The sequence below is a fragment of the Heterodontus francisci genome, chromosome 11 (genome assembly GCF_036365525.1).
Source record: "Heterodontus francisci isolate sHetFra1 chromosome 11, sHetFra1.hap1, whole genome shotgun sequence".
NCBI lineage: Eukaryota > Metazoa > Chordata > Chondrichthyes > Heterodontiformes > Heterodontidae > Heterodontus > Heterodontus francisci.
This window is the reverse complement of record NC_090381.1, coordinates 113,304,715-113,326,993: the sequence shown is the minus strand read 5'-3', so window position 1 is coordinate 113,326,993 and position 22,279 is coordinate 113,304,715. Positions and strand designations below refer to the sequence as shown.

The 22,279-nt window shown below is 45.8% G+C and overlaps 1 protein-coding gene across 2 annotated transcripts in view; it reads right to left on the bottom strand.

Moving 5' to 3' along the window:
- The window catches only part of tnfsf10 (TNF superfamily member 10), a 30,357-nt gene extending 12,399 nt beyond the window's left edge, over nt 1-17,958 (bottom strand). The window contains exon 1 of one of the 2 annotated variants that reach the window (XM_068041600.1): nt 17,732-17,958. In XM_068041600.1, the coding sequence (XP_067897701.1) occupies nt 17,732-17,854 (123 nt within the window). In that variant the 5' untranslated portion in view covers nt 17,855-17,958. Of the gene's footprint in view, nt 1-13,582; nt 13,783-17,731 lie in introns of those variants that run through there. The other variant, XM_068041601.1, reaches the window with a different exon arrangement.
- Nucleotides 17,959-22,279: the final 4,321 nt, after the last annotated feature.

Below are 22,279 nucleotides of genomic sequence, written 5' to 3'. Positions count from 1 at the left end.
TGTACCATCTACAGTGGCAGTAGTGTGTACCATCTACAGTGGCAGCAGTGTGTACCATCTACAGTGGCAGCAGTGTGTACCATCTACAGTGGCAGCAGTGTATACCATCTACAGTGGCAGCAGTGTGTACCATCTACAGTGGCAGTAGTGTGTACCATCTACAGTGGCAGCAGTGTGTACCATCTACAGTGGCAGCAGTGTGTACCATCTACAGTGGCAGCAGTGTATACCATCTACAGTGGCAGCAGTGTGTACCATCTACAGTGGCAGCAGTGTGTACCATCTACAGTGGCAGCAGTGTATACCATCTACAGTGGCAGCAGTGTGTACCATCTACAGTGGCAGCAGTGTGTACCATCTACAGTGGCAGTAGTGTGTACCATCTACAGTGGCAGCAGTGTATACCATCTACAGTGGCAGTAGTGTGTACCATCTACAGTGGCAGCAGTGTGTACCAAGGCTCCTTCAACAGCACCTTCGAAACCCGTGATTTCTACCACCTAGAAGGATAAGGGCAGTGGATGCAAGGGAACACCATCGCCTGCAAGTTTCCCTCCAGGAAAACAAGGCAAGGGGGCTTAAAGAGTTACACCATGATGACTGGTTACACAGCCTACACTTGACTATCCTTGAGTATAGAAGATTAAGGGGTGATCTAATTGTGGTGTTTCAAATGATTAAAGTATTTGATAGGATGGATTGAGCAAATCTATTTCCTCTGGTTGGGGGAGTCCAGAACAAGGTGGCATAATCTTAAAATTCGAGCCAGGCTGTTCAGGGGTGATGTCAGGAAGCACTTCTTCAAATAAAGGGTAGAGGAAATCTGGAACTCTCTCCCCCAAAAAGCTGTTGAGGTTGGGCGGGCGTGGGAGGGTCAGTTGAAAAGGTTTGATAGGTCTTTGTTAGGCAAACGTATCAAACGATATGGAAACAAGGTATATAAATGGAGTTCAGATACAAATCAGCCATGGTGTAATTAGCTGTACAGGCTGGAGGACTTAATGGCCTTCTCCTGTTCTTATATTCCACTGGCCTCAAATACCACCTTCTGTGATTATGAGCTTCTCAAAACACAAGTTTAGTGTCAGCCAGTCGTTACTTAATGACTCAATTTCTCTGCTACTATATATGACTTGGTGTTGTCCTGCACCAATGGGTCTTCCCCCAAGCAACCCATGTTTGCACATAAAGAGTACACAAAATTCCATATCACGGGTTCAGTGGGTGAGTCCAATGATACTTCTTACCAAGTGCCTTTCAAGAAGGAATTTGAAAGTTAGCATATCTGCTGCGATTGTGAAGGTTGCTGGTTTAAATCCCACTGCAGATACTTGAGCACGTATTCCAAGCTGATGCTCCTGGTGCCAGTACTGAGGGATTGCTGCACTGTTGGAGGTACTGCTTTTTGGATGAGGCATGAAACTGAGGCCCCGTCTGCCCTCTCAGGTGAACATAAAAGATCGGATGGCACTATTTCGAAGAAGAGCGGGGGGGAGTTCTCCCGAGTGTTCTGGCCAATATTTATCCCTCAACCAACATCACTGAAAAAAAGATAGTCTGACCATTTATTGCTGCTTGTGGGAGCTTTCTGTGTACCAGTTGGCTGCCATATTGCCTACCTTGGCTTCTGGTTCTTACATTGCAATCAGAAGATTATAGGTTCAAATCCCACCCCAGAAACCACAAAATCTAAGCTGATAATCTGGTGCAGTATTGAGGGAATGCTACACTGTTAGAAGTGCCTCCTCTCAGGGCAATATAAAATGAAAGCCCTGTCTATCTTCTCAGGTGAATATAAAAGGCACTATTTTGAAGAGGAGGAGGGAAGCTCTTCCAAATCCTGGCCAATATTTGGACATGTGGCAAATGAAATCTAACACAGAGAAATATAAAACGATACATTTTATTAGGAAAAATGAAATATAGAATAAAGGGTGCAGGAACAGAGAGAACTGGGGGTGTATGTGCACAAATGGTTGAAGGTGGCAGGGCAGGTTGAGAAAGGCAGACAGGATCCTAGACTTTATAAATAGAGGCATAGAGTACAAAAGCCAGAAAATTATGATGAAAGTTTTAAAACGCTGGTTCGAATTCTGGATACCATGCTTTAGGAAGGATGTGAAGGCATTGGAGAGGTTGCAGAAAACATTCATGAGAATGGTTCCGGGTGGAAGGGTCGAGAATCAGAGGACACCGATGTAAGGTGGATGGCGAAAGAACCAAGGTGACATGAGGAAAACCTTTTTTACGCAGCGAGTGGTTAGGATCTGGGATACACTGCCTGGGAGTGTGGTGGAGGGAGATACAATCATGGCTTTCAAACGGGGATTGGATATGCACCAGAAGGAGAAGATTTGCAGGGCCACAGGGATAGGGCGGGGAAGTGGAACTAGCTAATTGGCTCTTGCAGAGAACCAGCACAGACATGATGGGCCAAATGGTCTCCTTTCATGCTGAAACCATTCTAGGACTCTCTGATTCATTTCAACAGTGACTACACTTCACAGGTACTTCAATGGCTGTAAAGCGCTTTGGGATACCCTGAGGTTGTGAAAGCAAGTTCTTTCTTTGTTTTTGCTGTTGTGGTGAAAAAAACAGTCTAGAGCAGGAACTGAGCAACAGTAAAGTAGAGTTTCAAGATAAACTTGCTGAGCAGGTCTCAACGGATCAGGGTAGCCACACCAGGGATCAGGTTTCATCACAAACTTTGTGATGGATGATAGAGAGGACGAATAAAAGGACTTGCATTTATCCATGACCTCAGGATGTTCCTAAGTGCTACCCCAAACCTCTCCGCCTCTCTAACTCTCTATCCTCCTTTAAGTTGCTCTTTAAAACCCACATCTTTGACCAATCATTTGGTCAGTTACCCTCATATTGCCTTCAGTGGCTCGGTGTCAAATATCGTCTGATAATCAGCCCTGTAAAACATCTTGGGATTTTTTTTTTAAAACTATGTTATAGGTGCTATATAAATGCACATTGTTGTTGTAGTCACTGTCGTAATGCAGAGAAACACAGCAGGCAATTTGTGCACAGCAAGATCTCACAAACAGCAATGAGACAATGAACAGATTATCTGTTTTTATAGAGCTGGTTGAGGGATAAATATTGGCACTATTGCACATGAGAGGACGCTACTCTCTTAAAGAGTGTCTGGCAACCCTCTTGTTTTGGGGGCAGGGTCGCGGGGGTGGGTGACGTGGAGATGTGGGTCTTGCCCCAATTCGATTGCAACAACATAATGTACTTACACCCCTGCATTGCGTTTGGACGAGGCCATCAACACTCCAGCATTTAGTGGTAGTATTGTGCGAGCCCGCAATCTCCCACGCTCCAGGCCTCAGCATCTGCAGCTCACACTTATGGAGGGGCCAGTTTCCCAGGATGCAAGGCTGCAGAGAAAGGCATCGATCCACAGCATGTGCTACTCTGCACTCCGGGAAGGCTCCATAAAACCTACCTCTTTGATCAAGCCTTTGATCACCTTTTCTAATATCTCCTTATGTGGCTCGGTGTCAAATTATGTTTGACAATCGCTCCTGTAAGTGCCTTGGGTCATTTTACCATGTTAAAGGTGCTATGTAAGTGCCAGTTGTTGTTGTAAAGTGTGCTGTATAAATGTAAGTGGTTATTAAGGGTGCTATATAAATTCAGGTTGTTGTTGCAGTGGAGGTGATAAGGCGGGATCCCTAAGTACAAGCCCATCCTCCTGAGCCATTTGAATCGTGCTTGCTGTGGTGTCTCAGGTGTACAACTTAGTGACTGGGGCTCTCACACCAATGTAACCCACCCAGGTATCAGTCTGATCTGCACCAGTCGTTATGTGTACCTAGGAAAGACTTTGCTCACCCATATCGATGAAGGACATCCCTGTTTGCCAGCATGCCTGTAATACCAACACGTGTCAAAATGTCAATTGTGACATTTAACCCAACAGGTAGGAACAGTAAAGTGTGTTTACAGCACTACAAATATTTCTCGAATGGGATGACACAAGCCAGGGAAGCCAGTAAAGCCTTCAGGTCAAAGAGAAGAGTGTACAGATACTGTCGAGGTTTCCATTTGGTTGCCTGGTACAGCTCAGTACATCTTCACAGAACCAGGGTCAGCCCTCCCGTTCTCCTCCTGCAGTCAAACAGCCCACTGCCACTGTCTCGGCTTACCCTTGTGGAATGGTCATGTTAGTCAAAGCATTATGGAGCAGTTGATGATGGGCCATGTCATGCTGTTACTCACTGGGTTGTGGGGGGTGAGGGGTAAATTAAGGAAAAGTCCAAAAGGAAAAATCTTGATGCACCAACAGGAAGGCATGTGACTAGCAGCCATCTTTTATTGCCACGGCCCCCAGAGGACTTGTCCACTGTGGTTGGACATATTCTAGCAGCTTTCATCACACCCCACCCTCCAACCGCCCTACCCTGATGCTCCCACCATTGGTTCCCGACAAGAACTTGCAACGCTGACCAGAGAGTGAAGAAGCTCTTTGTTACCCAGTTGGATGATTCCTGGCCGTCAGTCAAACAGACTTCAGTCCCATTGCCCATATTTTTTAATTTAACACCCCAATGATTTCTCTCCTCCAGGTGCTCCTCACAGCAGGAGATTGGACTTAAGGGAAGGGGTTTTACGGTCAAAACTTCACTGCCTAAAACCCTCCTGTTCGTACAGCAACACCACAAGAACTCTGCTCATTCCCTTGTTTATCTCCTCAAAACAAGGAAAGTTTTCTCTTTGCTTTCCTCCCAAACACTACTTGATGGGAACCAGCTCGAGATTCCCTGAGGAGAACAAGAAGAGACTTGTGGCCAGAATTAAGGGCAGTTTTGTTTTGTCAGTGTGCGTCATCCTTAAAATCTGATTAACACCCATTAATGATTTTTGTCAAACAGCCTGAAATAAACACATGTTGCATTTTCACCGCCTGTCCTGACACCTTCACAACCTGTTCCTGCACCCTCACCGCCTGCCCTGGCACCCTCACCGCCTGTTCCTGCACCCTCACCGCCTGCCCTGGCACCCTCACTGCCTGTTCCGGCGCCCACACGGCCTGTCCTGGCACCCTCACTGCCTGTCCTGGCACCCTCACTGCCTGTTCCTGCACCCTCACCGCCTGTCCTGGCACCCACACCGCCTGTCCTGGCACCCACACCGCCTGCCCTGGCACCCTCACTGCCTGTTCCGGCGCCCACACGGCCTGTCCTGGCACCCTCACTGCCTGTCCTGGCACCCTCACTGCCTGTTCCTGCACCCTCACCGCCTGTCCTGGCACCCACACCGCCTGTTCCAGCACCCTCACCGCCTGTCCTGGCACTCTCACTGCCCGTCCTGGCACCCTCACCGCCTGTTCCGGCACCTACACGGCCTGTCCTGGCACCCACACTGCCTGTTCCTGCACCCTCACCGCCAGTCCTGGCACCCTCACCGCCTGTCCTGGCACCCTCACTGCCTGTTCCTGCACCCTCACCGCCTGTTCCTGCACCCTCACCGCCTGTCCTGGCACCCACACCGCCTGTTCCGGCACCTACACCGCCTGTCTTGGCACTCTCACTGCCTGTCCTGGCACCCTCACCGCCTGTTCCGGCACCCACACCGCCTGTCCTAGCACTTTCACTGCCTGTCCTGGCACCCTCACCGCCTGTTCCGGCACCTACACCGCCTGTCTTGGCACCCACACCACCTGTTCCAGAGCCCTCACCGCCTGTCCCAGCGCCCTCACTGCCTGTTCCAGCACCCACACCGCCTGTCTTGGCACCCTCACTACCTGTCCTGCACCCTACCTGTCCCGGCGCCCACACCGCCTGTCCCGAAGCCCACACCGCCTTTCCTAACACAAAAATAATTCGGCCAAACAAACATTTTTGCCAAGAGTGCCACTTCCATGTGAATTCTATCTCATTCAGGCCTCCGCAGACCCAGTCTGGAGCCTGCAGTGATATAGGAGGGCATTGGTGATGAGTGAAGCAGAATTAATTTGTCTGAACTCGACTTTGTGCTGAGGCTGCTGAGCTGCTGTTGATGGAGCATTTAAACAGCTGCAAGCTGGCACCTAGCTGCCGAACTCTATCTAGCCTTGCAACTAGATGTCATTTTCTTCTTGTGATGTCTAGTTAACAATGTCCAGTGGCCTTTGCAGCTGCTAATGTATTTGCAATAAGGAAACTTACAAGGGTGAGATCACCCAGTTTCTAACTTCCTGCTTGTCATTAGGTCATCATTCCTGATATATTAATAAATCTTAGGGCTTTCCCTGTCAGCCATCTGCCCAGAGACAGTGGCACCTAGCTGGGATACAATATGACGGGTGATCACCCTAGTGAAAAGAAAGTCTTGCATTTATATTTCACAATCTCAGGATTTACAAATTTACAGCCAATTAAGTCCTTTTCAAGTGCAGTCACTGTTGTCATGTAGGAAACGTGGCAACCAATTTGCGCATAGCAAGATCCCACAAGCAGCTGTGTGATAATGACCAGGTAATATTTTCGTGATATTGGTTGAGAGATGAATATTGGCCCAGGACACAGTGGAGAACACCCCTGCTCTTCTTCCAAAGAAAATCAACTCCCGACACATCCCTGAGCATTGACATAGGAACAGGAGGTGGGTAAATGGAGATAAGATACAGATAGGCTCAAGGGGCTCTTTTTTTATTCGTTCATGGGATGTGGGAGTCACTGGCAAGACTAACATTTATTGCCCATCCCTAATTGCCCTTGAGAAGGTGGTGGTGAGCTGCCTTCTTGAACCGCTGCAGTCCATGTGGGGTAGGTATTGATAGGAAGGGAGTTCCAGGATTTTGACCCAGTGACACTGAAGGAACGGGGATATAGTTCCAAGTCAAATCACACACCATCCTGACTTGGAACTATATGGCCATTCCTTCACTGTCGCTGGGTCAAAATCCTGGAACTCCCTTCCTAACAATACTGTGGGTGTACCAACCCCACATGGACTGCAGCGGTTCAAGAAGGCAGCTCACCACCACCTTCTCAAGGGCAATTAGGGATGGGCAATAAATGCTGGCCTGGCCAGCGATGCCCACATCCCAGGAACAAATATAAAAAAAGCCCCTTGAGCCTATCTGTATCTTACTTCCATTTACCCACCTTTATTCTATAACCCTTAATACCCTTGTCTAACAAAAATCTATCAATCTCAATGCTGAAATTTTCAATTGACCCCCAGCATCCACAGCTTTTTGGGAGACAGAGTTCCAGATTTCCACTACCCTTTGTGTGAAGTGCTTCCTGACATCACCCGTGAACAGCCTGGCTCGAATTTTAAGGTTATTCCCCCTTGTTCTAGACTCCCCCCAACCAGAGGAAATAGTTTCTCTCTATCTACCCTATCATTTTCTTTCATCACCTTAACCACTTTAATTAGATCATCCCTTATCTTCTAGACTGTGGAATACACGGCTAATCTATACAACCTGTCCTCATAATTTAACCCTTTTAACCCCAGCAACAGAAGGTGGGAGCAGAAAAACAACATAACCTCTTCCGCTGGTCAAAAGGAAGCCGTGAAAAACCCTTCCATGGACATGATCAGTTTAGATTAATTATTCGTCACCAGTACATACTGACAGAGCAGGAACCAGAACAGGTTTGTTTGTGTTGTGTAACCTTCACTGTCTACTCCCCATGTGAGCTGATTTTGTTTCTGCTTATTTACAATATATTGCACATTCCCTGCCCTTCAGAGTGAGTGAAATCCCAGCTTTGTTCACAATGAGGCCTCAATGGGATGCCAGTCCAGGAAACTCTGCTATGTTTGTGCAAACCAGGGCTCTGGGTCTTTCAAGCCCTTCACTACTGGGGACAAACAGAGGATGTTGAGGGCGGCAGTGAGATTGTGCAGACAGTTCCATCATACCAAGGGTGGTTACAGGCTTGAACAAACCTGGTCAAAAGTCACAGTTTAACCAGCCTAGTTTCCTGAACAATAGAATAGGAAGGAGCTGCTTATGCTGCAGGCACGACTCAGGCCTTTGTATATCACACACTCCTTCTTCTTCTTCTTCTTTGGCCTCCTTATCTCGAGAGACAATGGGTAAGTGCCTGGAGGTGGTCAGTGGTTTGTGAAGCGGCGCCTGGAGTGGCTATAAAGGCCAATTCTAGAGTGACAGGCTCTTCCACAGGCGCTGCAGGTAAAATTGGTTGTCGGGGCTGTTACACAGTTAGCTCTCCTCTTGCGCTTCTGTCTTTTCTCCGGCCAACTGATAAGTCTGTTCGACTCGCCACTCTTTAGCCCCGCCTTTATGGCTGCCCGCCAGCTCTGGGGATCACTGGCAACTGACTCCCACTAGCACTAGCCTGTGTATTATTTGGTGTGTGTGACATACAGAAATATCCTTTTCAAGCAAATATAAAAGATAAGTTAAAGATCAGAAAAGCCCCGCCCTCTGGTACATTAACCGTCCCAACGACGCCTTCTTCTGCATATGTCAGCTGTGGCTCTCGTCTGAGTCAGAAGGTTCTGGGCGCAAATCCCACTCTAGGAATTGAGCACAAAAATCAAGGGTAACACTCCCAGTACAGTACTGACAGAGTGCTGCACTGTTGGAGGTGGTGTTTTTCAGATGAGACATTAAATGGAGGCCCTATCTACTCTCTTATGGCAGGGATTTGAAAGAGCAGGGGAGTTATCCCCAGTGTCCTGGCCAATATTCACCCCTCAATCAACATCACAAAAAAAAGATTATCCAGTCATTATCACATTGCTGCTTATGGGATCTTGCTGTGCACAAATTGGCTAAGCGTTTCCAAAGTACAACAGTGACTACACTTCAAAAGTACTTCATTGACTGTAAAGTGCTTTGAGATGTCCTGAGGTTGTGAAAAGCGTTATAGAAATGCAAGTCCTTCTTTTTATGTCTTTTTGGTACATTAACCCTCCTATCAGAGCCCATCCCTCTGGACACTCTCTCGCCCATCGAAGGGATCTCTCATGAGGATAGGGTGGGAAAGTGGAGTTGTAAACGATCTGGTGGCCATTATTTTGAAGAAATAATGGTGTAGAAGTACTGAATAGTGTAACAGTCTCAAGGGGCCAACTGGCCTGCTCCTGCTCCTATTTCCTACACCCATTCCTCCATTGTTGAAAACCCATTGAAATCCTGTGCATTTAAGCAGCTCATATGTCAGGAGGCAAAGAATGAAGTCGGGGCGGGGGGTAAGGGGGTAGGAGTTATGGGGAAGAACCTTACAAATGACAGAGAGCTTTCATGTCTGCTTTACATTTTTGACATTAAAAGCCCACTCAACAAAAAACTTCAGATTCAATGGACTGAAGTAGCCAGTGAACAACCCAAGGAGTCGGACTCAATTAGCAGAACAAACTTGTCCCTTCAAAGTTCAGTAACCAGCCAGATTTTTCTCACAGCATTCCTAAAAGTAACTGTTGGAACAAACGTCAGAGTTCGAACTTTTTCTCTATCATCTTGGTAAAAAACTGCAACCCAACTCTCAAAGACAGATATAAAACAATGATGTCAGTTTTTTTCAAGGTTACTTTTAAATATAGCTTTCCCATAATGGAATATCCCCGGGGCTTACTGAGGGGAAAGAGAGTGGGAGGAGGGGAAATAAAGAAAGACTTGCATTTATTTGGCACCTCAAGACATCACCAAGTGTTTCACAGCCAATGAAGTACGTTTGGAAATGTCACTGTTGTCACGTAGGACATGCAGCAGAATACAGCGAACTGCCACAAAACGCAATCTGATAAACAACCAGGTCAGCAGTGATGTTGTTTGAGTGTTAAATATCGTCCCAGGGTGCTGCAGGGGGGGTGTGGGGGGCTGCTGGATCGCCCCTCCTCTTCTTCAAAATAATGGCCACCAAATCGTTTACAACGACCTGGCAGGACCTCGGTTTAATGTCTCATCCACAAGACTGCACCTCCGACAGTGCAGCGCTCCCTCGGTACTGCTCTGGGTGTGTCAGCTCAGATTCTGGGCTCAATCTCTGGAGCGGGAATGAACCCAACGTATTCCGACTCAGAACTGAGGCTGCTACCCACTGAACCACGGCCAATGCATGTGGCCATTGCTTGGGACAGAGTCTCAGACTGATGACAGGTTCACAGCCTCCAAATATCCTCTGCCATTAGGAGACAGTGCAGACAACAGGAGGTCAACCGGCCCCTGGCTGCACCACTCCTGAGAAGGTTTTTTCTTCAAAATGTATTCACGGCATGTGGGCCAGCATTTATTGCCCATCCCTAATTCCTCAAGAAGGTGGTGGTGAACCACTTTCTTGAACACAACTGTACGGGTTGCTCAGCCATTTCAGAGTCAACCACGTTGCTGTGGGTCTGCAGTCACATCTAGGCCAGACAAGGACGGCAGATTTCCTTCCCTAAAGGGTATTCATTAACCAGACAGGTTTTTACAACAATCCAGTAATTTCATGATCACCATTATTGAGACTAGCTGTTTATCCCAGTTTATTTATTTAATTGAATTTAAATTCCCAGCTGCTTCGGTGGAAGTTGAACTCATGTCTCCAGAGTATTACTCTAGCCCTCTGGATTACCAGGCCAGTGACATTACCACCATGCTCTAATGCAGACAGTTTGAGAATGGAGTGTTCCACCACACGGATGGATCAATTCCAAACCTCCCTCTCAAATGGAGACAGTTTTTCTCTGTTGACTCTTGTCGAGACAAGAGCACTCCCCCACACAGAAACTTCCACCTCTTCCCGACTTCTGCACTGTCTAGCCACACCAGCTTTATATTGCAAAAACATGCTTTGTGTTTTCCTTTGAAAGGCACTTTTGGTTCCAACTCTTTAAAGCTGGTGATTCTCAACAACAAGCGTGCAGCTGTTCATCAATGTCTGGAAGAGGGCAATTTCGCAATGCCCTCCCCTAGTCAAGCTGCCAGTCAATGCTGAGGATTCAAATCCCAGGTTTCTCCCTTTCCACAGGAACAGGAGGAGGCCATTCAGCCCCTCGAGCCTGCTCCGCCATTCAATTGGAACGTGGCTGATCTGAACCTCAACTCCATTTACCCGTCTTTGCTCCTTATTCATCGATACCCCAAATCTATCCATTTCTGTTTTGAGATTTTCAATTGACCCCCAACATCAACAACATTTTGGGGGAGAGAGTTCCAGATTTCCACTACCCTTTGTGTGAAGAAGTGCTTCCTGACATCACCACTGAACAGCCTGGCTCGAATTTTATGGTTCTGCCCCCTCGCTCTGGACTCCCCAGCACAAGAAATAATTTCTCTGTATCTACCTTAATAAATCCCTTTATCATTTTAAACATCTTGATTAAATTAACCCATAGTCTTCTATATTTAAAGGAATACAAGCCTAGTCTGTGCAAACTGTAATTTAACCCTTTTTGCTCCAGTATCATTCTGGTGAATCTGCATTGCACCCCCTCCGAGGCCAATACATTCTTCCTGAGATACAGCGCTCAGAACCGAACACAGTCCCCAACCTGAGGGCAAAGTTCACCTAGAGCATCCCAACAACTGGCCCTCCTCATGGTAACACCCTCTGCTGCCATTGGCTCCCAGAGTCAGCTATTCCACTCCCTCCCTCTGTTAAAAACTCTTTTTTTCTTTATTCATTCATGGGATGTGAGCATCTCTGGGTAAAGCCAGCATTTGTTGCCCATCCCTAATTGTCCTTGAGAAGGTGGTGGTGAGCTGCCTTCCTGAACTGCTGTAGTCTGTGTGGTGCAAGTATACCCACAATACTGTTAGGAAGGGAGTTCCAGGATTTTGACCCAACGATAGTGAAGGAACAGCGATATAGTTCCAAATCAGGTGGTAGAGGTCGTGGGTTTGGAAGGTGTTGTCAAAGGAGCCTTGGTGAGTTGCTGCAGTGTATCCTGTAGATGCTCAGTTGCTGGTAGAGCAGCACACTCTATGTCTGTCGCTATCCCTGTCTCTATGTCACTCTATGTCTATCACTCCTCCAGTTGTTCTCTCAGTTGGTAGTTCAGTCCTACCTGTCACTCCTGCATCTTCCTCAGTGCAGCCCAGAGTTTATCACTCCCCTCCTCTCGCATAGCAAGGTGGGGTGGGCGGGGGGGGGGGGGGGGGGGAGGTGGCGTGTGGGGGTGAGGTGGGTTGTAAACAGAGCATTCTAGGCCTGACACTCCCATCAGAGGCTGGCACTATAGTAAACAGTAGGCCCAACACTGCCGCACCTTCTCCCCTAGATGCATGTGTCAGTTCATTCTGCTCCGTTGCTTCTGTCAAGGGCTTTTTCCAATCACCTTGTCAGTGACCACGACTCATTCAGAGGTCCGTCCAACTCTCTCTCACTGTACAAGTGACATGCAGCTCATTTAATTTTCAGTTATAAAAACAAACCTGAGGTGACTTCGTTCGGAGAACAGAAACATTCTCCATTAAATAGATTGAAGAAGTGGGTTATTGCATGAAGCTATTCTTTGTGTTCAACAACACAATACAGGGAATTTCCTTGCCCATATCATTTACAATCATCTGCCTTTCAGCCTCTGTTTTCAACCCTGAAATTAGAGACTTGGGCGTTAGTGGTACAAAAGTGAGCAGGAATTAGTGTGACAATCAAATTTGCACTGCTCGGTTCAAACACTGGTGTCAACAGCCCACGAAGACAGTAAGCAATAAGGATGGAACATTGACATAAAAACAGAAAGTTCTGGAAATACTCAGCAGGTCAGGCAGCATTTGTGGAGAGAACTCAGTTCTGATGAAAGGTCACTGACCTGAAACGTTAACTCTGCTTCTCTCTCCACAGATGCTGCCAGACCTGCTGAGTATTTCCAGCACTTTCTGTTTTTATTTCAGATTTCCAGCATTTGCAGTATTTTGCTTTTATTTAAGGATGGAACATTAATGAATTTGACCTTGGCTTTTGCTGAGAGTATAGACAGATCTGGAGACTCTGTACAGGGCACCAATGATCGAAGTACCTCCCATAATCTACTTTGCTTAAAGAATCCTTATGAGTAGGTAATGGTTAACCCTGTGGAACATGTCCAAGGTTCAAAGGTCCACTGCATGTAAAAGGGTTCCAGGAAACTTTGCACTCAATGCCTATCGCAGCTTTCCAGCTGGCTGACGGAGTCCACAAACAGCTACGCAAATGTAATGGAGCAGATTTAGATTACTGCTCCCCACATCCTGGGGTGGAGTTGCACTTTATTCCAACGCTCTCCTGACCAGCCTCTCATCTTGCACCTTCCATAAACTTGAACTCATCTAAAGGTCAGCTGTCCATATGCTGACTTGCACCAAATCCCGTTCACCCATCAGCTCTTGTGCTCGCTGACCTACAACAGATTCCTGGTTCAGCAACGCCTCAATTTTAAAATTCTCATCCTCGTTTTCAAATCCCTCAATCGCCTCGCCCCTCTCTATCTCTGTAACTTTCACCAGCCTCTACAACCCTCCGAGATCGCTGTACTCCATTTCTGGCCTCTTGCCTGTCCCCAAGTTTCATCACCTCAATTGTGGCCTTTGACTGCCGAGGCCTGAAACTCTAGAATTCCCTCCCTCCGCCTCTCCGCCGCTCCGTCTCGCTGCCTCTCTTTCTCCTTGTTTAAGACACTCATTAAAACGTACCTCTCTGACCAAGCTTTTCAGTCACCTGTCCTCATATCTCCTTACGCAGCTTTGTGCCAACTGCTCCTGCAAATCACCTTGGGACATTTCACTATGTTAAAGGAACTATATAAATGCAAGTCGCTGTTGTTTGTTACTGGTCCAACAATTTCCGCGAGTTCATGCTCCCAGTGAGGGTCCAGGGACGGATGTGCGAGCTAAAGTGAGGCTAACCCATATTTCCTGGAACCAATCTTTCTTTCACCTATCCTGGCAGTTGACCTCACTCATTCTGACCAATCCTGCCAACATTGGTAATGCTTTTCTTTTCCACGGTAAATGACCAACTCATCTCATCCCACCCCCCTCCCCACAACTCCCTGCGATTGGTAAATGCACTGCCAAATGAGGGAAAGATATGAAAGGAATGGTAAGGAAAAACTATCAATGTCCACACTATCGATGAGGCAGTGAAATCTCAAGTATCACCCTCACCAAGGCTCATTTGACAGCACCCTCCAACACCACATGGACTGCAGCAGTTCAAGAAGGCGGCTCCCCACCAACCTTCCCTTTAAGCTGTGTAGGTGCACGACTGTGCAGCAGTCCAGAACTTAACCCACTTGAGACAAAAGGCTGCACACAGGAAGCAGTCACTTTAAAATGTGTGGGTGTGCAGCCATGTGGCAATCTTAAAGGGGCTGCGCAGTGCAGCAAACAGGGTGCTCACAGCGTAGGGAAGTTAGAGGGAACATTGCTCACCACCACCTTCTTAAGGGCAAGTAGGGATGGGCAAAAAATGCCAGCCTTACCATCGACACCCAGATATCAAGAATGAATAAAACACCCTCTCTGATTGCTCCAAATGGTACCTCCAGCAATTCCCAGGTTCCATGTCTACACTCAATCAGGGCAGTGAAATTGATGCTGCAATTTAGCTCAGTGAGCCTGGGTCTAAGGACTAAACCCAGCCAGGATTGACACTCCTGATCCCTTTGCAGAGACCACCATTTTCCTCCAATGCCTCATCTGAACAGCCAAACTGACGACGAATGTCGAGCATTTCATCTGTCGGGGGTGGGGGGGGGGGGGGGGAAAAGGGGCGTAAATTAAATCCAACACCAATTCTGTCCTCAATCCAATCTGCACATGGACACAATTAGAACGAGGGTGGCTCACTAACAATCCGCAGTGGGAACCCTGGCCATTTTTCCCTCCGCGTCCAGTTCTGGTTGCCAGCTCTGGTTGGCTGTATGATCTCTCATCTCCACAGACTCCCACCATTGGTCAGCTGACATGTCAATCCTGACAGCACCTCGCTTTCCCCCGGCCAATTGGGAAGTGAACAGACGCTTCATTATCCAATTGGATGATTCAATGCTCTCAGCCAAACTGTCCTATTTTTGTTCAACTATGACATTTTTAAAACTTACTAAAGTGTTCAAAGAAAATGAAAAAAAAAACACCTTTTTTAATGTCCTTGTGTGTTTTTTTTTCTCTCCTGGGCTGCTGTAGCAGTGTCCCGGAAATTAATCTTCTGTTCTTGGAACTCCAGGACAATCCGAAACAATGGGGAATAACAGACCCCCAAATCCCTCAGGTTTATTATCAATCTTGGGGTTTTTCTGGTGTGGGCCGCCCAGCTGTTGACTGAGTAAACTCACAGAACACTCCAGGGGGCTTCTGCCAAATTGGGTCCTTAAATGGGAACAGGTCACAAAAAGTTCACTGCCTTTTCTTGTTTTCGTTAAAATGAATTGGCAGGAATTCAAGTCTTTTTCCCTCCTCCTCACTTGTTTATACCATTGTACAAGGCAATTAAAAAGCAGAGGTAGAGGGGCTTAGGGAGGGAATTAATATGGAGAAGTGTCCTTCAACACATCCCCTGCTCTGATCAGAATCTCCAGGTTGTAAAGCACCTTCTCCTGAAACGGAATTATTCCCACCCCCAGAGTCTGCATCTATTAACTAGATCATGTCCACATCAAACAAATGCTGAACATGTCAAAAAACCATGAGGTTATGACTGTCCATTTAAACCTGGTGCTTCCATTGCAACAGGCAAAATACAAAAGAATTTGCATTTGTAGAGCGCCTTTCACATCCACAAGATGTCCCAAAGCTGTTAACAGCCAATGTTTTGAAGCGTCAGTTACTGTTTTAATGTCAGAAAATACAGGAGCCAATTTGCACACAGCAAGGCCCCACGATCAGATAATGGCCAGGGAATCATTTTTCGTGATGTTGGTTGAGGGGTAAATATTAAACATTGTACCTGTGCAACACGCCCTCAGCACGAGCACTTAAGAGTGTCAGCCTAAATTTTATGCTTAAATATCTGGAGTGGGGCTTGACCCCACAACCTTCTGATTCAGAGACAAGTTCGACCAAACATGGTATTTTAAGGTGGTGTTGCACATCACTATTGATTACTCCTGCAAAACACATAATAGACTCCCAATTTCTGCAACAAATGGTACCATTATACAGCACTGGGGTTAAGTTGTCATGTATGGATCAGTGGATCGCACTCACACCTCTAAAGGTTATGGGTGCAAGTCCTTGAGCACAAAATCTAGGCAGGCACTCCCAGTGCAGTACTGAGGGAGTGCTACACTGTCAGAGGTTGTGTAGTGGTAACGTCACTGAACTAGCAATCCAGAGGCCCAGGCTAATACCAATCCCATCATGGCAGCTGGTGGAATTTAAATGTAATTAATTAAAAAGAATCTGGAATTGAAAGCTAGTCTCAGTAATGGTGCCATGAAACTATCATCGATTGTCATAAAAACCCCATCTGGTTCACTGACGTCCTTTACGGAAGGAAATCTGCCGTCCTGACCTGATCTGGCCTACATGTGACTCCAGGGCCACGGTAATGCGGTTGACTCTCAACTGCCCTCTGAAATGGCCTAGCAAGCCACTCAGTTGTCAAGGGTGATGGGCAACAAATGTTGGACCTACCAGTGATGCACACATCCCATGAAAGAATAAAGAAAGTGCCAGCTTTCAGCTAAGACTTTGAGCTGAGGCCCCATTTGCCCCTCTCAGCTGGATGGAAAAGTTCCCATGGCACAAACTAAGATGAACAGGGGTGTTCTTCATCCAATATCACTGAAAACAGGTGATCTGGTCATTATCGCATTGCTGTTGTGGGATCTTGCTGTGCCCAAATTGGCTGTTGTGTTACCTACATGACAACAGTGGTATTTCCTTGGGTCTAAACCAGGCTGAGATGCTGAAAGGCATGGTAGAAATGGGAGTTCTCTCTTGGCATCAGCACAGCTTACACCCCAACCTTTATGTAAGGTTGCACAACCAGACTGGAAAGCGTTAAAAACTGCCTTTGGCATTTTAACAGTAATAAACAAAGCACTTGGCCCAACATGTACCTGGCACAGGTAACTTAGTAAATCACCTTATCCTTTCTTGAGTACTCAAAACAGAAACTAATACAAGGTTAATCCACCAGGGAGGACTTGGACTGCAGGTAAAATCTACTCTTAAATTTCCAAAAACAAAAGTGCTCCCTCCCCTCAAGATCCAACTGAAAACCCAACAAGTAGTGTGCCAAGTCTAGGATTTTCTGGGAACAAAAGGAAACTTGTTGTGACAGTCACTTCAAGTACAGCAGAATGGAAAAATGAAATTGGCTCGGCTTTGTGTTTTGCTTCAAGATTGTTGGAACTTTTCCAACTTTCAAAGTGAGTTCAGCATTTGGGAGATAGGTTTGTTTTTACTGATAGGTCGGGGACTATACAAGACCTGGCTGAGACTGAAACGGTTTTGGACTACTTTTTTTTAACCCATTCGAATTTCAGAGACTGGCACGGGCTGTTTGCTGTGCAGTATAACCAGCGCCCTTCCTCCATAATACACAAACAAAACAGCTCTCAAACACAAACAGTGCAGCAACAGAAGCATAAAGCATCGCATTTAAATTTCTCCCTCCCATTCCCAATCACTTTTTCGATTGTTTTGAGGTCTGCAAAAGGCTTTCAGTTACACATTTAAAAATGCATCATTTTTTGCAATAAAAATGCATAATTTTTTTCGCACTGTAATCCGATATTAATGAGGCTTAGATTAAGTGATACGAAACTGTGCAGTTTTCAGAGAAGCCAGCAGGAACGGGCAGGGTCGAGGGGAATAATGTAGTTTACTACCTACCTGCTTTAACTCGCTGGAAAAGTAGAGGAAAGTCACAGCCATACACACACACTGCAGTAAGAGAACAGAGCCCAGAACAAAACCCAGTCTCTGAGCAGTAATCGAAGCAGTAGTCGTTCCCATATTGGGCTGCAGACGCTGCTTATTTGAGACTGTTCCCTGGGCTGGAGTGTCTGGCTTTCAGGGAGACGTTTATAGTTTAGCAGCTGAGTTGAAAAACAAAGGGGAGGAGTTAAACAAACTGCAAAAAATCCCCTTTCAGTTCCTGCTCAGCCCATCAGTTTCTATTCCTGGGATCAACCTTCCCCATTTTCAGTTTCATCAGCAGTGGTTCCAGACAAGTGGTTGATGTGTTTGTCAATCTGTGTCTGGGGAGTTGACTGATTTCCTCGACTTTTCCAGCGAGATAAAGCAAGTAGGTAGTAAATTTCCCTCGACCCTGCCCGTTCCTGCACAGAAAACTCTGAAAACTGCACAGAGTCAATTCAGCTTCGTGTCAGTTAATCTAAGCCTCATTAATATCGGATTGCAGTGCAAAAAAAATGCATTTTTATTGCACAAAAGTGATTCCGTTTTTAAATGCAAAAGGCTATGCATTTATATTGCAAAAAGTGATGCATTTGTAAATGTATATGACTGAAAGCCTTTAAAGTGATTGCGAATGGGAGGGAGAAATTTAAATGCAATGTTTTATGCTTCTGTTGTGGCTATTCTGCTGGACCAGGTAATCCACAACTCAAATCCCAGCACAGATAAGTGTGATCTGCCATCATACCACACAGATACCATCCAACCTGCCAGGCTGGGTTTAAACCCCAACTATTTTACTACATGGGCTCCCAGTCCCTCCAAGCTCCCAAATTTAAAATCCTTATCTTTGTTTTCAAATTCCGTCCCCCCCCGCCATGGCCTCGTCCCCTCTCTATTGCACTAACCTCCTCCAGCCCTAACTCCCCTCAATCCTCTCCTCCTCTGACTCAACCCTCTTGCGCATTTTCTGCTCTCTTCGCCTCACCATCAGTGCCTACGCTTTTCAGTCAGCTGGGAACAGGGGGAGGCTATTCAGCCCCTCTGATCTGTTCTGCCATTCTATTAGATGACCACTGATCTGTATCTGAGTTCCATCTTCCCAGCTTTGCTCCATTACCCTTTACCCAACAAAAATCTGTCAACCTCAATCTTCAAAGCTCCAATTGCCAACCCACCCACAGCTTTAGCGAGGAGAGAGTTCCATATTCCCATTACCCTTTGTGTGAGAAAGTGTTTCCTCACATCAGCCTAACCCTAATTTTAATTCAATGCCCCCTTGTTCTGGGCTCTCCCACCAGGGTAAGTGATGAGGGTGAAATGGGTGTTTGACAGTCACGTGAAACAGGCGAATGTGAATCAGCAGCTCGTTTACTTACACTCCACCCGATTCTCTTTTAATTGGAGATATTGGGGAATAGAGCCGGGCTGGGTGATTCGCTACCGTCTGCTTGTGCTGCTGTGCAAGGTTAACGTTACCTGCAGTTTCTCACTATCTACCCTATCAGATTCCTTAAACACCTCGATTAGATCACACCAAGCTTCTGAACTCAAGAATACAAACCAAGCCTATGCAACTGGCTGACATAATTTAACCCTTTACACCCCAATACCATTCTGATGAATCCGTGATGTACTCCCTCCAAACTCAATATATTCTTCCTGAGGTCTGTGTCCAGACAACGCAGTTACTCCAGATGGGGGAATGACCAAGGCCTTGTACAACTGAAGTGTCACTTCCTCACTTTTGAATTCCAGTCTACTTGAGATAAAGGCCAACATTCCATTCGCCTCTTTGATCATTGTTTGTACCTGCACACAAGCTTTCAGTGATTTGAGTATGTGGACACCTAAATCTCTTTGCTCAACAACTCCTAGTCTCTGACCATTGTTATGAAAGTGCTTCTGTTTTTGTTAAAAATATTTTTTTGAACGTTCATTGTTGAACTGAAGAAATGTTGGACCAGTTTTTTTTTCAAGAAGGTCATCAAGAGGACACTGAAAGGACCTGTTTGACAACAACATTTACTGGTTTTCACATGACTCAAGTTAAAATTAGAATAGAAACACTGGTAACTGGAGAAGATGTGTGCCAAGAAGTGACAGGTCAGAAGATGGACTTTCTGTTTCCAGTTTGACTTTTGAATTTCTTGGAGTTGGGAATGAACTGCTTAAAAGGGGTTGGATTTTAAAAAAATAAAACTGAAGGACAGAACCCCAGCTCAGCCCAGCTCAGCCCAGCATGTTCCAACTCTTTAAAAAGCCTTCAGAAAAAGGAAGCAAACTTCCAAGGAGAGAAGAGTATTCCCAAGGAAGAAGACCACAACTCAGCTCAGCTTTCCAGCACCTCTCTAAAAGACCCTGAGAAGTCCACTGTGTCAACTCATCTCGTCTCCTGTCTTTGAAGAAAAGCCTGCTAAATTAATTCTCAATGCCGCCTGAAATGAACTGTTCTAAAAGATCCCAGTGACCCATCTATGTGTACTCGGAGGCCAGACTGTTTTGGAACACAACATATCTCATCTGCTGTTTCTTCAAGAATGAGCAAGGATTCAGCCCAAGTGTTTTTTTTGTCTGTAACAGAGCTCTAAACAAAAATCCCTTTTATTTTTCCGGTTAACCAGTGTATGTGTGACTGTGAGGGGTGAAGGTAAAATAGGAACTTTAATATTTCAATCTGTGTGTTTATGCTTTACTTCATTACTGGTTAAGACTTGTTTTATAATAAACTGATAATTTTGTTTTTAATTAAAGAAACCTGGTTGGTGTGTTTTATTCTGGGATAAAAATAGAGTCTATGATTGACCGTATCGGTAAATGGGAAAATTTAAATATATGTTGTGACCTGTGGAGAAGTGAAACTAGAATAAACAGTGCACTCCTCCCACCTCGGTCGTAACATCATTAAGAAAATATTCTCATTTGCCGTTCACAGATCTAAAGTGGACGACCTCACACTTCCCTCCCATTGAGCTCCATCTGTGACAGTTTGCCCACGCACTTTATCCCTTTGTAACTTGCTGCTTCCATCTCCACAACCTACTGAGTCTCCTGACATAGCGTCATCTGCAAACATCGATATACAACTCTCTATTCCTTCAGCCAAGTCATTGATATTTTGATATTTGTGGTGAAAAGCTGAGGCTCCAGTACAGATCACTGGAGAATACCACTTGTCACATCCCACCAGTGAGAGAATCCCTACTTTATCCCAACTCGCTTAACTCCCAACCAATTGCTAATCCAAGTCACAAGGCTACCTCCAGTTCAATACACCTTCAGTTTTGCTAATGATCTCTTTTCAAATGAATCCTATCAAATGCCTTCTCAAAGCCCATAGAGACTGCATCCATCAATCCTCCCCTATCCACCATGCTAATGACCTCCTCAAAAAAATTCACATAGATCAGTCAGACACAACCAACCTTTCGCAACCTTATTCTGACTCTCTTTGATCCATTCATATGTGTGTAAGTGTTCAGTCATTGTTCCTAGTGACAGAATCCAGTAACTTCCTCAGAACTAAATTTAAACTGGAAGCTGTGAAGCTTCCTGATTTCTATCTCTCTCTCCCTTCTTAGAAAATGAAGTGATAATAAATGCACATTTCCTGAATCTGGAGAGCTTTTCTAAATGTGACTAATGTATCAGAAATTCCATCACCCAATCCTTTTAATAGTCTGGGGTGGAAATCATCTGGGCCTGGAGACTTGTTTATCTTAGGTGAGCTTCAGGAATGGATGAGGAACCAGTTGAAGTGTAGAGAACTATCAGTACCTATTAGAGGAATCACATCAGAGTGACAGGAATTAATGAGTGAGAGGTATCAGGACCTAGTCCTGGGACTACTGGTATTTCTAATTTATATAAATCACCCTGACTCAGAAACTCAGTGCAAAATGGTCAAATGTGCAGATGATGTCAATCTCGGAGGGACACTGGGATCAGAAGAGGCAACTCAGAAATTACAGGATGAGGGTGAGCAACATATCCAGGTGAACAGAACAATAATGCGGAAAGGTGTGGAGGGCTACACCTGGGAAGTAAAATTACATGGCACAAGTGGTGAATGGTGTTGAAATCTCCAAGGATGAAGACAGATCTAGGAATATTGGTAAACCCAATGCTAAATATTCCCAACCAATGAAAAACTACATAGCTAAAGCAGCAGACTTTAAGTCATTTTATTAGAATGGTACCAGGGATAAGAGACTTCCGTTATGTGGAGAGACTGGAGAAGCTGGGATTGTTCTTCTGAGAGCAGAGAAGGTTAAAAGGAGATTTAACAGAGGTGTTCAAAATCAGGAAGAGTTTTGATAGAGTAAATAAAGAGAAACTGTTCCCAGTAGCAGGAGGGTCGGTAACCAGAGGACACAGATTTAAGGTGATTGGCAAAGAGGGGAGGACTTTTTTTTTACGCAGTGAGTTGCTGTGATCTGGAATACACTGCCTGAAAGGGTGATGGAAGCAACTTCAAAAGGGAATTGGATAAATACTTGAAGGGGAAAAATTTCCAGGGCT